At 32.5% G+C, this 16872-nt stretch overlaps 1 protein-coding gene across 1 annotated transcript in view; it reads right to left on the minus strand.

Annotated features, from left to right (window-relative positions):
* Nucleotides 1–16872, minus strand: part of LOC126833500 (uncharacterized) — an 84387-nt gene that overhangs the window by 23455 nt on the left and 44060 nt on the right. The window contains exons 3-4 of the mRNA XM_050564884.1: nt 2350–2487; nt 2129–2274 (exon numbers count right to left, since the gene is read on the minus strand). Of these exons, the coding sequence (XP_050420841.1) occupies nt 2129–2274; nt 2350–2487 (284 nt within the window). The remainder of the gene's footprint in view (nt 1–2128; nt 2275–2349; nt 2488–16872) is intronic.

Here is a 16872-nt window from a genome sequence, read left to right on the forward strand (position 1 = left end):
CCGTACTTTGTACTATTATGTTGTGTGCATGTTGTTAACATAAAATTATGTTTCTACAGCATTGTGACATAATAACGTGGTTATACATATTGTATGAGCTGTTTACGGATTGGATTATGGCAACAAGGCGTAATTTGGTTTGTAGCTTAAACCCACGAATAATAAATAAAAAATGATACCCTGCTTAAACGAGTTGCCTGGTTGGGTATAAAAAAACCCGAGTATACAAGCTATGCTACAGTTGTGCTGATAAAAAATTACCGATGCATAAAATTATTTAGTAGATTACACATTATTACTATTATTATACCGAATAAAAAGCTTGTTCCTTAACGCCTTTTTTTTTACACGCCAGATCTTATGTCAAAGCGTGGTTATCATGGACACGGTAAGCTCTTCGGTTAACAACTTTCATTCTGTCAAGTGGCACGTGCTTTAACGGAAACGGCACATTCGTTATAATTTATACTTCCCAGGAGTAAAAAAATAGAGGTATATTATATTATATAGTATACTTAACAAAACCCCTTTCGTTTAATGACCGTTGTTACTTGTTATGTTATACGCCTAGTTGAGTTATAGGTTAGGTTTTACAAGGGATTATTTTTTTATTCCTCATATTATATTTCGCATAATATGTTTAAAACAACATGCTACTTCCAAAAGCAAGTTTTGAATTTTACTTACTAGAAAATAATATCAACGACAATTACAACCGCTTGCTTAAGGTCGTTTCACAAAATCAATTGTTTTACAAACAGAAACCCTTTTAAACGGTAAACACATAATAATAGTCGAATCTTTAATAATATTGTTTACCAAATGTTGAATAGTAAACGCAATCATTCCAAAAAAAATCGTTCTGAAATCGTAACCGAAATTCAAATAGTATATTTGTTTTTAAATGGAAACAAAATTTAACATTAAGAAACTCTTAAAGACGAAATCAGCTGATAAGAGAAATAATAGTGATAAGGGACGACAAATTGATAAGAGATATGATAATAATGACAAGAAGGCTTATTTTGAAAGGTCAAGTCCTCTTTATCTAGATTACTTATAACTATAGTCTACAACAACTACAAAAAAGAAAATCTTTATCAGCTACTTTTACACAGCTCTAAAGAGTCTTCATTTAAAAAAAAAATGATAATCATAATATCCAATGTTTTAGGAGAGACATTGGATATATTTTATTATACTACATAATTTATGTGCAGTCATTTTATAACAAGTTGAATGATCAGTAGGCCGGACAATAAGTCTAGATTCGTAGAGAGGGTTAGTTATGGTCACTGGGTCATGACGATTGTGTAACCAGAGATATTTCAGGACTAACGGTGAAATTATTAGCGGTTTTTATTTTTATGTGGGTTGGGGGAGGGTGGCCCAAACGATACCCGTTAAATGGGTCGTAATTTTTTTATTTACACTAGACGATACACTGGGGAAAAATATACTGGTTTGATCAAGTTGAAAAAATTCGAATTCGGTTGTTAATAGAAACTTAATTGTTCCACGAAGGCTCGGAAAAGGTTCGCTATTTTTTCGGTCGTTTTTTTTACATTTCCAAAGAAAGTAGTCCTGCGGCGATTTTATGATGGCCGATCCCTCGGAAGTCGTATTGCCCGGTCGATTCGTCCCGAAAACAATAAAACGGAATTACTGTTATTTTTTAATGCCATTCCTACTTTTACTGCGTCCCGGACGAGCTTTCGATAAGTGAAAAAAAAAACAATATTAATATTGTACAGCAGCTACAACTACGGTAATAATTATTGCAATAAAAACTAATATCAAGTTGCCAAAAATGAGAACTAGAAAAAAATAGAACACTATTATTATTGTTTTAGAGGTTAAACGCATTCGGTATAAAATCAAGTGGTATGCACAGACAAAACATAGTATAAAAACTATAGGGATTGTGCAAGTATTAACCTGTTAAACTTAATTCGTTTTCAATGAATGGTTCAATTTTTCTTGACAGTCGAATTATAATAAAAAAGAATTAACCAATAATAGTTTTCTTGGAACATATATTTTTTTTAATTTGATGAAAACATATATATATATAACGTACCTCCTATGAGCTATATAAAAAAAAACATTACTTTAGATTCGAACTTACTTTGGGCAGTACTCTGAGGCTAACTATTAGAGAAAACGTGTCAGGAAAACTTGTTCTACTTGGTAGGCTCAACCCTCTGTGGAGACCTTCGAGATTGCCACCGACAGTGCGCACGTTGTCTCCTGGCGCTACGAGCTCCATGGCGCCTTTAGGAAGTTTAAGACAATTATTAACTTTGAATTCAAAACTGCCAATACAACAACCATTAATCATTTACTTACCGTTGCACGGGAAGTCGTTGCACTTTCTTAATTCCTTGTTGTGCCCCTGTCCGCATTTCAGGCATCGCCTCTGTCTGAACTGTAAGCCGGTGTTGCACGAAACGTTGCATGCAGACCAATCACTCCAATCGCCCCAACCTAAACACAACAGAGGATAATTAAAAGTTAAGACTTGCTCACACAAAAAACAGTTGGATGAACTGAATAGAGTTGGTTATTTGTCAATCGAATGATTATATCATTCAAATTAGGTACAGATTATAGTGGTCGATCCAATTATCTATAATTGTTTTATCACAATGTAAACTGTACTTAGTTCTAAATAAATAAGTGCTTATATTGTACAGAATGATTTTGGAACAAGAACCAAAATATATAGCTACATCATATAGAATTTTTTCAATGAACCCGAATCTGACTTCAGGATTTTTCTAGCTCGTCAAGTTATTATTTTAACTACCTCCAAAGTTACAGGCAATTTTTTAATACATTTGTTCGTTTAAAGAATATTGAAAATGCTACATTAACTGTTCATTAAAGTAGTTTTGATTTTAGCAAAAAAAAACTATATATTATAAAATTCTATTTCAGATACAGATTAGAAAATTATTAAAAACGTCTCAAAAATATCACAAAATGTTTTTTTTTTTAAACTTGCGTTGCGATTCGAAAAGCAACTAAACGCGCTAGACAAAGTTTTAGTACCAGATTTAGAATTAGATGGATAAATCCTAAAAATATTTGTATTATGATTTTACTTCTAAAGCTAGGTAGAATTTAGTTGTAGCATATTATTAATTTCAATATACTTATAAACAAAATGATGTTGTTAATGAAAGATTAACTGTACAATTAATAATGTTAAAAACAGTTTAATACATAAATTAATGGAAAAAATAAACAATAATAAATTTAAAGTGAAATTGAATTCATTTACTTTACTGGCATTTTTTAATTAAGTAACAAATAATTAATGGAACAAATTAAGTGTAGCACTTATGTCGATTTTTTTCTTCTCAAAACGTGTTCTCTTTACCCAAAATCATAAAGTGCAGTCAGAACTGGCCTATTGTACTAACTTTTAATTTGTAGTAAAAAATTAAAACCAAATCATTTTTTTAAATCCTCTTCGGGTTGAAATTGATAAAAACCGTATTTTTACAATATTTTTATTTTTATAAATCTTTAAACCTTTTTACAATGAAAACGACGGTAATACAAAAAATACAGCTTGATCTTTTCGAGGAAACATTTTTTTACTCAGTTTTGTATTGCAAATATTTTAGTGAAATCAGAATTTACCTACAATATTTACTTTTTCAGTTTTCGATCATCAAACCGAATCGGTTAAACATTGAAAAAAAAATCGCACGGTTGTTTAATCAACTGGTTTGTCTACAAACAACAGTTTGTTCAACATACAAAACTGACTTGACATTTGTTTGATAAAAGTACTAGTATAGGATTAGTACCAATCGGTTAACGGTCGATTGGTTTAAATGCATTACCCTGAAGGTGACCTTAGCAATTACAACCGTTTGGAGATAAACAAGTTAATATTTGCGAAACAACACAGCCAAAGAAAACAGCACCTAATTTGCAGAAACTTGCACTCGGCTCGTTTCAATTACTCGCAGCGCTCAAATGTAAACAGTACTTTTGATTACTTAAAATTTCAACACACATCGTTCAAACATCGTGATATTTTTTAGGATAATATAAAAAAAAAAAACAAATTTTTCAGAAGTATTACTCCTGAACACTGCAATAGACTTAAATAAATAAATCAGTTATAGCGAATCTCATACCTCTGTCAATTGAATTGTATAATGTCTACGATAGAATGTTATTGATTTTATCTTGCCAATTATCTACATAACAATAACCCACTTACTACATTTTTATTTTTATTTTTAACAATTAATCCTTCAATATATTTTTATTCTGCAGTTAATTACCTATTGAGCTAACAAAATAAACAAAAATAGTTGTTTGTTGCGTATAACGCCGGGTCTTTGTTTATTATTCTTGTTGCAACCCGAACCAATTACAAAGTCAGTTTTGTTTGATTTAGCGACTGTTATTTATTTTATAATGATGACTTTGTTGTGTTTTTTTTTTTCATAATTTTCTATAGAAACTAAGTACTTGTTTGAAACTTTACACAGCAGTTTGTCTTAAGAAGTGAAGCCCGGAAGCGCAATCAACAAATTCTGCTTAAACTCAAAAGTGCAATACCATGAAATAGTTATTGTGGTATTTGTCTATGGCAAATTAATATTAATTTGACCTTACTAGTTACCGCAGAGTTTTGTTTATATTATTCAATGTATTTTCTATATTCTAAGAAGGTGTTTTATATTTTCTATAAATGGTACGAAAATTAATTCTATGTATTGAGTAATAAAAGGTCAATCTCAACTTATGAAAATTGAGCTTTGACGTTTTTATATTCCAAAAGGCGTTCATTTATTATTTTTTTTACAAAACTTTTTCAATTATTGTTCTGACAGTGTCGTTTTTTGCAAAACATAAAAAAAGTATTATAGTGTTTTTTTTTGTTGTAAATTTAAACCCAAAAGTTATGATATCTTTTTATGTATTTTTTGGGCGTTCTTTTCGATTTTTAATGAAGTGAAATGATCCATTTTAACATTGAACGAAAACAATTTATTTTTAATACAACAATATTTCAGTTGTATTTATTGAATTTCTAGAATTTTTTTTTGCTTGTTACTCATATATTAAGTGGTTTGCAATTGACATTTAGTAATTAAATACTATAAAATACAATTATGTCGTTAGTAATTTGCCTAACATAACCCTTCTCGAGAGGTGTAAATGTTTTTTTAAACTTTTTGTTACACAATAACAGTCATCTGCTCGTGCACGAGTTCTTGCTTGAGACAACGCTAAAGATGGTAAAAAAAACCGGATCCGTAAACTGATGTACTTACATACTTTTGACTCTTAGGGGGGGGGACCTCTATTCGTACCTATATTATTATGATGGGCAATGCGGAAAAAAATATATAGTATTATTATTCGATTGGCGGTGTACAAACAACGCCAGTAAAGGCCAAAACGGTTATAATATTTTGTCCTGGACGAGACAAAAACATACATAATATCTTGAGAAATGGAAAACAATACATGAAGGAATATCAATTCCCAGCTCTATTGGCCCGTTACATTATGGTCTGTAAAAAAAAACCCCAATACATTGCAGACATTTTGCGGTACACACAAGATGATCATTTGGGAGTATATATATATTTTTTATTTGTCCCCCGACGAGTATAAATTTTGCCCTCACACTCGCGCATTGACAAACCGTATATTTTTCAACGTTTTTTTTTTTTTGACAGACCGTCCCCGCGGTAGTGAAGGAATTTTCAAATATCGCACTACTCTTAGGTGAAAAAAAAAACGGTTTTCCTGTTATTTTACGTTTCGAAATTCGCAGAAAAATATAATACTTAAGCGGATCCGTTAGAGCCGCCGACGGGTGTTTTCCGCATATTTTTACTTAATCGATCAACCGAGGTATGTTTGGGGTTTTTTTTTATGTAACCGGAGTACAATAAACGGAAGAAAACGTTGTGAGCATCTTGAGACGGTGTTTTATTTATGTAGAAATAATTTTTCACTCAAGTCCGCCCACACCGCACCGCTCTACTTAAGTTGGCTACTACGTAAAGAAGATATAATCATATGTACTTATAATTTTTTAACATAAAAAAAAACCGACTTGGTATGTTTCTAATAAAACTCTGCATTCTGATCTCCAAACCAGTTATGTGAACGATATGGCCAAAACTGCTTACCAAAAACTTCATAATAAATTCATCTCTCACCCTAACCCTAATATACACTACCTCTAGTCTAATCATATCCCTGATAATCCGTCAAGAAGATTAAAAAGGAAATGGTGTAGATTATAGGTATCTCCTATAAATCAAAAAAAAAAAAATTAAAAAGAATTAGTAGATAAACTAACTCAAAATTCAAAGTAGGTAGCTCCATTGAGCGCCCCCCTACTGCATGTTATTCAAGCTATATTATTATTTTTTTTTTACTGTTTACCTATTTACTGTTGTGCATATATTTTGTATAGATGTAAATATTCAATATAATAAAGAAATGTAACGTAAAAAGAAGGTTTTTTTATAATTTTCCTAAAAAAAAATCTAAATTGTTTTATAAAAAAAAAATGAGAGAAACAATTAAAGCTTTAATGCGAAACGAAAGGGAATAAAAATGTTCGTTCTGCTAAGTGTTAAAAACGAATTTATTAAAGTGTTTAAAGTTGGAAGATATTTAGTTTTAAGGGTAGTTACAAAAAAACATATTTTACCTGTTTTTACAATTAGTATTTATGTACATATATAATATATTGTATTACACATTGTTTTTTTCTTGCGTTTACGGCGTTTGAGATTTCCCATAAGGTTTCTCAAAAATTTAAATTATTTAAAAAAAAAAGCAATTTGGAAGGCGCTAAATTCGACAGCGTTTTCTATATTTTTTTTTAATTTAAAATATGTGTTTTCGATTTTATTATAAATAAAAATGCCAATGAACTCTTTTATGAATGGTATATCATCAAGAGTTAAAAAATATATACATATTTGTTTGTGCTTCGTACCGTGTACTCTCTCAAGACACTCGTCTACCGTTTTGTTACAAACTTCTCGGCGTCTTTGAAAATACTTCTTTGATCGCAACGATAATAATTATTCTGCTATGCGTTTATTTGTACATAGCTTCCATTTCGGTCTCGGCCTTAAAATGTATTCAAAGTGCCTTTACCCGAAACCATCACTGTGTAATTTGCTTGGCTGACGTTTCGTTTACAAAATAATTCAAACGGTAAGCCTTTGGTTGGGTTACACTAAGACACTTAGATAGAGACCGGCTAGTGTAACATTATATTATAGGAACAGTGTTGTTGGTATAACGACCACCGACCGACCCGAGGATTATAATATTTAAACTCGGTCAATGTAAGTACAACATTTACCGTGACCGAGGTTACTTATACCCTTTGACCCTTTTGGCCGGTCATTTTTCACCGAACCAATCCCGGTGCATTTTTTAACAACAATAACTTCCGCCGTTTTACTTGGCCTACAATTATACCTAACCTAACCCTCGCCGACTTAACCTAATCCGACCTATATAACTGCGGTGTATTGGTATGAATAATAAATCCATATATATATATATTTTTTTTTTTATAACGATTTAAGTAAAAAATAATATGTATTTTGGAAGCAATTAATTTTTTTAGGTATTTATTGTTGTTCTGTGTCACAATAATGCCACTATCAAGTAACACGTCTTGGTAAGTAACGAATGGCAAAAACAACAAAAGACAGTTGACTGGGAAAATAACAGCTTATAATGCCGTTCAAAAAGGGACATATTTTGATTTGAGACGTTACGAAACAAATAACTACCTAAGTGCAAGAGTCGGCCAAGTTTACAATTTGGCATAAATGTGTCAAAGCTTATATCGGGTTAAATAACTTTGGACGACAGCCGGTCAATGTCGGTGAAAAGTGGCACGATGGTCACCCTCTATTCTACCTTTGAACCCTTCTAGGGAAATAGGTCTCATGATCCGTTTCGCAAGAGAACAGAAGAAAACTCATTGTATTAATAAATTTATCCCATACAGCACAAAAACACATTTTTATTTTAATAATACCTACAATACTTTCAGATTTAACTTAAATTTCCACTCGTACTTCAAATTTATGTTCAGCACTTTGAAAATTCATTAGCTACATAATGCCTCATCCCCCCAAATAAAAATATCAAAAGATATTGCTCGACTGACGACAATTTGAGCATTTTGGGATCAAAAAATAATGAATAAATACATAAATTAATTGTTTAGTTAAAAAAATTGTTATTTTATATGTTAAAATCTATCCAAATGTGTTTTATTAGAATTTTGAGTTTAGTAAATTACAACAACTGACAAAACCGTTGTATACAATTCAAATTCAGTATAATATTATTGATGTTAACACGAGCAAAACTAATTTACTTGTTATTCACATAATGATTCATATGTTCATAAGGAGCAGTAGACGTCAGTACAAACAATAGCATTGTTTTGATAGTATTGATAATTATTATTATTAACGTTTTCCCGTTTAAGACTTAATTTAACATGTTTTATGCAAGCACTACAAGGCGAACAGCAGTTATGTTTTTTATTACATCACGGAGAGAAAACTAAAAATACTACATTTTCTATTTTCGATAATATTTTTAACGCAACCTTCTAACATGGCCAAACCGCTCTAGTTTGGAAAAGTTTGGTGTTAAAGAATATCATAAACTTAAATTATTAGAGTAAAAATTAAAATACCCATTAAAAGTAATTTTCAAAAACAAAAAAGCGCAAATTTTCAAGTATACGAAACAAAAGAAAACTGCTAAACAAAGTGCCAAAAGTTTTACAATAAATTTATTTTGAAAATGACACGTTTGTTTCAATCTTCATCTTAAATGTGATTTGTTTGAAGGTAGAAGCGAGGGGCACAATTTTGCTGCTCTTATTTCAGCGTTTACTCTTATTGGCAATATTAAAAATATTCCTCTCCACACTACTTGGAGTACAAAAGCAAAATCAATTTTTAGAATGCTAATCTCAAATCCGGAGTACTAAGCAAGCCTAAGCACCCTCTAAACTGCACCTATGGGTAACTGAAATTGAAAACTCCTCTCAAAGTTATTTTTTCAAACTCCAATAAATAAAGAACATTACTATAAACTGCTAAGTTTATTATTGATATTATAATTTTACTGAAATAAAAGGCGCAACTTATAATAAATTATTTTATAATTAAAAAAAATATATATATTTTAAAATATTATGATATAATACATAAAGAATATTATATTATATGGTTATATTTTTAATAAGAAATAGCAAGATAATGATATTTCTGAGGACTGACAAATCCGTTCGTCAATATGTTAAGTATTTAGCTTAGTATTAATGTTGGAAAAAGGCATTTTTTCTGTGAGAATTTTTTTCTACGGTATTAAAAAAAAAAAGAAGAAAAGAATATGATATTTTTTCTAAAATACCTCTTTCGTTTTTAATAATCAAAATATATACATTATTATTTGTGTTAAAATAATTTGACAATATTATAATTATTATTATGTAATATTGTTGAAATACATCTCAAAAACTAGTTTTGGTGGGGTATAAATTATTTTAGTAGTGATAATTTTTTTGGAACCAAAAGTGTATTTTGTTGATGTATGGTAATTTATGGTGAGTGTCATAATAAAATATATTATAGTGGGGACAACAATTTTTCAGAAATACTGCAGTAGTCAGGCAACAGTTAATAAGACCATCTTGGTTTTGAAAATGATTACCTTGTAGCTCGTCTAATTCTTCGGAATACCTTAATTTCGAACTTTGTGTTAAGATAGTATTTCTTTTTTTTGTTGAAATGGCATTCCTCACATGTATTCTGTACACGTATATTGTTACAGAGAATCGTGACCACACTGTGTGAGGGCAACCGAGTTGGTTTTTAATTCTTAAATCGAATTGTTTAACATCGTCGGTCTGTGTATCTTTTATTTGATTTAAAAACTAGCGGATTATTCGACCCCGCAGCCATGAAACAACTAAATGTTGTCGGTTTCAACTAAGATACAGATGAAAGAAAGGTATTTGTTTCAAGGTTAACCTCAACAAAAGCTATTTTTTCTGTAGACGGATAGCCAAAAAATCATCTTAATCCTTTCTGGTATAAGATAGAAGTATAAAAAATATTTATAATATAATTGGTTGAGCCTGTTTTTGAGAACGAACGAATGCGTTTGAGATTCATTGTGACTAGTATGTCAAAAAAAAATAACAAATATTCTAACTCGTTACTATTATTATTTAGTTGATCAGTTTTCTTATGCCCTTACCGCCTTTATTTTACTTGCTAGCGCCAATCTTCACTCCCAGAGTTCTTCTTACATACACTCATTGCTGATTCTGCCTAACCTAATGGCACCGTGCATTTTTCCTGTCACACTACACCCTTGTTATCTCTTTCCATCTTATTCACAATACAATACTTTCTACTATTCACTAAATTTTTTTCTATTCCTTTGTTCTCTTGTACAACAGCTGATCCCAAGTACTTATTTTTTTCTATTCTATAATATATTATCAGTTGATCTCCAAGGAAAATAACTAAAATAGTTGTTCTATTTTCTACTTAGACACCTCTCACTACTAAACTTAACACATAACTTTTCTGTACTCTCATTCACTAAAATAGTAACTTTATTGTTGACGTTTTTGGCATAAAGCCAAATTGATCATCTTATATACCAATTATACTCCTACGCTCTTTCTCCACTGCTTTTTCGCAGAATTTCCCAGAAGTTAATAAAAAATTACATTAAATAATTACTTCTTCGAATATCTGGCACGTTACTTTGTCGCGCACCCAACTAACCAGTTGACTTTCTAACGCTTTTCACACTTCCACTGGCAACTCAGTTTGGAACTTGCGGTTTGATGAACACATTTACATTAAGTGGTTGGCGCTTAAGCTTAAAAAGCCGTGTTAGACGTGTATAGGCAGTGGCGGAGGAGGGTAAAGGTATTGTTTCATACTGTTTATTTCAATCTTACCATTGTGTGCTCTCCTCATTGCGCTCGGTAACTTCGAAACTGTTACAGTCAGACATTACCTTGGCGTGCGCGAACGTCTTAATGTTTGTCAGACGAATCAACACGGCGGAGGGGCGTAACATAAAATATAATCGGGCGAAAAGTTTCTGCCGGTTTGAGGTAAGTTTTAAACCCGTCCATTTTGCAAAACCACTCTGAACTGGCATATTAGTCACGACGGCAACTTTAAATGGCCCACATATATATATATATATATATATATACTGCAATTCCGGCCTGACGGGTCTGAATTAATCGCGGTTGCTCAGGCACTGCTGCGTGCGGATCATAATATTATCATCATTGGCGCGTTTCAATAACTCCAAAGTAAAGTATAATTATTGCCGTCGCTCGCATTGTCAGCTCGCGGAAGTTCTCTCCGACGAGATAATTCAATAAACACACAAGTCGGCACACACACGCACAATCGAATAAACCTAATGTGCACAGGGATTTCCTCTGTGCTCGATCGAATCAACGTCACTAATGACTTTGGAAAAAGCCAATGACACGCGCGCCCTCGGCCAGACCATTCGATGAACTCGATATTTTCGAACAGAGTGTATAAACGCTGTTATATACTATACCTACCGACCGTGGGGTTATTTTAATGGACGCACAGTATGCATCCCTAACAATGTGTATAGTATGACCGATTATTACCAAGTAATAACGCTTAATCAAAATTAGATCTTATTTCCAGACAAGTATTTTCTAATTACAATAATATTCCACCGTGGACATATCTATATGAGTAAAGAAAAATACATAATATGGGATTGTTGGTACCCTGTTAGTGTTTCATGCTTGTAGCTGTTAGTATGATTGGTCGCACACCACATTGACAGCTGATATGAATTATGATAAACTATGGTTGATGGAAATAAATTACTGAGTCATTAATATGAATTTGTGATGACATGGTTTGGGAAACCGGGTGATTTGAACGGTCTGTCAGAGCAATGACCAACTGGCTTCTGTCGGGGGCCTGACGCCTCAGGTTCTAAAAAGCGAACATCATCCAATATGGCAAAAACTATTACTTATCCTATTGCCAGGCCTTCGAGCTCTTGGGCTTCATTCTCCGTACCACGGGTGCTTTCTAGTTAACACCCCCCCCCCTCAATTCCCTATACTGCACTCTAGTCTGTCCTATTATACGAAAGTGTCCAATGGGACTCCCCTACTGGATATGAAAGTTTCATGATTGAAAGGATCCAGAGATGCTTCCTTTGTGCGCTTGTGTTGAGAATCAATAACTCTCATTCTCCCCATGGCTATTCCCCAGCCCAAAGTCTCCTTAATCCCCTAGTCTCTCCGACCGCAGACGTGCGTACAATTTCTTTTTCTTCTCCAATATTCTTACCGGTGAAACGGATTTTCCTAGTCTCCTATCCCTAATTACCTTCAAAGTTCACTCCCGCTTCTTTCACTCTCTCTCTGCATACAAGATTTCATTACATAGCTCAAACATAACAAGATAATTCTGTTTGGACAGAAGGGTATAATTACACTTGACCTTTTGAATTTTCTATTTGTTAAACCGGTATGGTTTAGTGTTTAACATTCGCCCTTTTATGAATAATTAAGTGTTATTTATGCTAACGTACCCTTTAAACCAAACTTACCTAGTTAATATTATATGGTCCTAAAATCTTAATTAAGACATATGTCCTTTTGGCCAAACGCCACAGAATATTGTTTTGTGAAAATAATATACTAACATATTATATTATGGCATTTTTTGAAAATGTGTCAATTTTCTGAAACGAACGAATCCGATTTTTGCTTTTATTACTTCCAACCTCTTATCAGATTACAAGTGTCTGATTTGAATAACCAGATAAATTGGTTTATTGAACTCGTGGAATATTATGAGGCGTATGCCATTTTTCACCAACTATTAGTGTATTATTTAAGTTTGACTAAAGTAAAAGCCACTGGGTGGTCTCTCCAGAAGTTATTTTTTCAAAGTCATATGTATTTTATCACAAATGCTTAATGTATATTTTATACAAATTGTAGTTTTACTTAAAAAAAAAAAAAAAAATAGTTTCATTTAAATTTCATGTTATACTCGAATCTGTAGAAAGTTAAAAATAAGTGAACAAAATAATTATTTTTACCGATTAAGTGTAGTCCGTCCTGTTGCTTAAAAAATATAACTAAAATTTTCTTTTTCTTTTAAGGTCATACCGTTTTTACACTTTTATAAATTTAATAGTTTCATTCATTCTTTGGATTTCCCCTAAGACCAAACATTTGAAGTAATTTTGCAATATCGATAGTGCTGATTTTGAATGTAGTGATTATGAAACTTTGATTGTGTAGGACACCGGAGAAGGGACGAAATTGACTGGAAGTGTATTATTTTACGGTTTTCCAACGCCGAATGCTCTACTGCGTGCAGAGGTGTGTAATTGAATACACCTCCGCACGATCAATAATGACTTCTAGAACACGGTAAAAGGCAGGTATTCATTTCGATTTCCGGTAAGCTCTAATTTTTGGAGCGCACGAATCGAAGGAAATTGCCAATTACACACTCGGTATTTATATCTCCCCCCCCCCCGTCCACCGTCTCCGCCTAAACTATACCAGAAAGTTTCTGAGGTGATTGTAAAAGTTATTTAAGCTATACTCGCGATCGTGTATCCACGCGTGTTAACTACTGCAAGAACTCGGAAACGTTTTGGAAGCGAACGACGCCATTCCGGTTCTGAACCGTCGCAGGACTGAAGTTCGAATCAATTTCGTCCGTAGTAGTAATTATCGAGTGATAAAATCAATTAGGTAACGATAAAAAATCGTGTTGCCAGCGCAGGAAAACGAAAAAGAAACGTCTACCTCGACTTCTCGTTTTTAATCTTCATAAAATCTTCTCTGAGACAGTATTGTAGAAGCTGATATTGTGGTAGTTGATAGAGATGCACTATCTGTTACTATTCAAAATATGATCGAGTAGACGTCCTTCTAATCACCTTATCGACCAGGACTATTCACTACCTCTGTTATATTGATAACTATTCTGATTAGTATGATGTAGCTCATCAGAACGTGCCCAAGTCAATTAAGACAAAAAAACGTTTTGACTTGCATTGAAAAAAACAAAATGATTTTGCTAACTCTTGGCTTTTTTGAAGTTCGAAAAGGTTCAAGACGGCCAATTCAATTGCCACATTAAACACTAATTAAGATATAGAAAATTTGGAAAAGAACGTCGAGAAAAAAAAAAGTGTAAGTGTACTTATTAACTTTCAACTCTAACTGCTTACCCGAATGATTTCAAAAGGGCCGGGTTTGGCTGTTAAGTACCTATATTATTGCAAAAGTGTAATACAATATCAAGCTTGCTATTTTTGTTTTGTTTACACAATCAGCTTCATTGTAAAAAACAAAAATTTTCAAATTTATATTGCTATGTTTTGTACAAACAATTGAGACGTTCATCTGTTATAGTCTCCGGATTAAAAGTCATAGTGAGAATGATTACTACATTATATTTGTTGTCAGCCTCAATAGGGTATATGATGAATAAAGATGGTTGATTAAAATCTGGACCCACAAGGGTAGACTTAGCAATATTGACGGATGGAATAGAATAAAGCGAGATTAAGAAGACCCCCAAAGACATTAGATGTTTTTGATTATTTATTAGTAATAGTAGGAAAAAGAGTTTATTCAACCTTTGTTGAAGTTGAGTTTAGGGAAGATTTGACGGCTATAAGCACGGTACACTACCACGGGGAAAAGTAATTTTAATAGAATTTCTAGACCGTAGACTTGGGGATACCACGTTTCTCTATAGCCGAAGGTTTTTTTTTTTTTAATATTGCTGATGTTTCTAATTATTGTGCTATCAACCTAACGTAGCTGTTCTTTTTTTTTTTTTTTTGCTCAATGTTCTTTATCACATAAAAAATAAAAATGAGAATTTCAGATTAAAATCCATATTATTAAAATGTCTACTAGAGTTAAAAACATAAAAAACCTCAAAAGTGTGCCGCATCGACGTTAATATATACCTTTACTCTGAATTATCTTCACCTGTACACCAAAATTACTGCTGTGAATGTTTGTCTCGATTTGTTTAAGAAAAAAAAAGAACTACACACTACATATTTTTTTTTTGTTTTTTTTAAGTATTAGAATAATTTTATTGTGTTGCCGCAATTCTCGGTACTCATTATAATGGTTGTTCTTCGGTTGGCTTTTTACTTCTAATAATATTTACCCTCGGTTTTTATTATTCATTTCACGTCGGTTATACCTACCAAATATTAGGATGTATATTTTAAATAAATAACAGCTATATTATGTTCCAGGTAACTAGGTATTTAAGTACATAGAATTATTATTTTTTATTCGAGAGGCCATTAAAACAATTGGACCGTTCAGTTGAAATCCAGTGCAAACAACTGTGTTGTCGCTAGAAATATTTTATTATTATTTCCCCGGGCAAGTCATAATAATAAATGACAATTTGACACCGTTTGGATGTTTCCAGTAGCAGTTGTATATTGACATAATATTCTCTAACAAAAATTGCTACTTCGTTACTATAATTTGATTCTTCTTGCACAGCTCGTATAATAAGAACAGACGGTTATTGGCTAGTGTTGTATTCTACACAATAGTTTTAATTTATTTTCAAATATAATATTACACTCACAGGACACCGTTTTATGGAGGAAATTCCAAAAACTAAACTACAAAAAAATTGAGTTGTCGCAACAGTATAATATTGTTTTCTTACTATTGCTGTTGGAATTTAATATACTAGTTATTTACAACACAAGATATTATACACTTATTGCTATTCTAACGGTTTCCAACGTCAATACAGTGACTTTTCAATTTGAACGATCCGCGTAGAGAATTAGTAAAACAGTATTCAGATGTTTAGGTGAACCGACAAAGAAGTGGGTAGATGTTATTAATAAATACCGAGGTGTCGAGTGAACAAAAAAGAAATAGTGATGAAAATAGGAACAGAGCTTTCAAGAGGAGTGTAAGAATGTTCCATAAGTTCTACGGAATATTAAAAATCTGTTTTTTAACATTGCTGTTATTTCCTCAAACTGTGTATAAGGTTTCTGGCCCAGCGTTTCCAAAAGGAAAATATTGTGTCTCCCCGTATTATGTTATTATTGTCTTGTCTTCCGCAGTGCTTTGTACGTCGAAAAACACAGTGTATTAATAATTCAACAGCTTGTTGCGGAACGTACACCAGTAATTTCAAATGCAAATACAGCATTATTGCTGCTGCTTAGGGTAGTCGTACACCACGGTGCTCAAAATTCTGGAACCCAGACGTCCCGCTAATTTCGCTAACGCAAACGATATTGTTATTTTCTTTTGTTGGTGTACGGCTCAAAAAGTAATTCTCCTCGAACCGCAGCGTAGCACTCGGTGGATTATGATTAATTCAAATTTATTTATTTTTTGCAAATAAATTAAAAAAAAAAAATACAATACCCATCGGATCTTTTGGCGAGCGAGAGAAAGGAGTGAAATTAATATTATGCAAGCATAAAAATATTATCTTTGTCGTCGTTATGTCGGCCTGTCAATATTATTGGTAATAAGATGTTTTTTGTGTTGGTTTTGTTTTCGGCCATCGCTCGAGGCGACGTGACGTCGTCGGTGCGGGTTGCCCGCCAAAAGGAGATAAAAAAAAAAAACGGAAGCTGAATAAGTTCTATACGAATGATCGGAAAAAAGGCCCGAGACTCTAATGGGATAAGGCCGGCAGAAAAGGTGCGAAATTGGAATGCGTTATTCATTTTGTAAAGATTGAGAGGTGA

The sequence above is a fragment of the Adelges cooleyi genome, unplaced genomic scaffold (genome assembly GCF_023614345.1).
Source record: "Adelges cooleyi isolate 19-005CV unplaced genomic scaffold, UGA_ACOO_1.1 ACOO_flye_CR_arks_rails_tigmint_CR_PRNA_2, whole genome shotgun sequence".
NCBI lineage: Eukaryota > Metazoa > Arthropoda > Insecta > Hemiptera > Adelgidae > Adelges > Adelges cooleyi.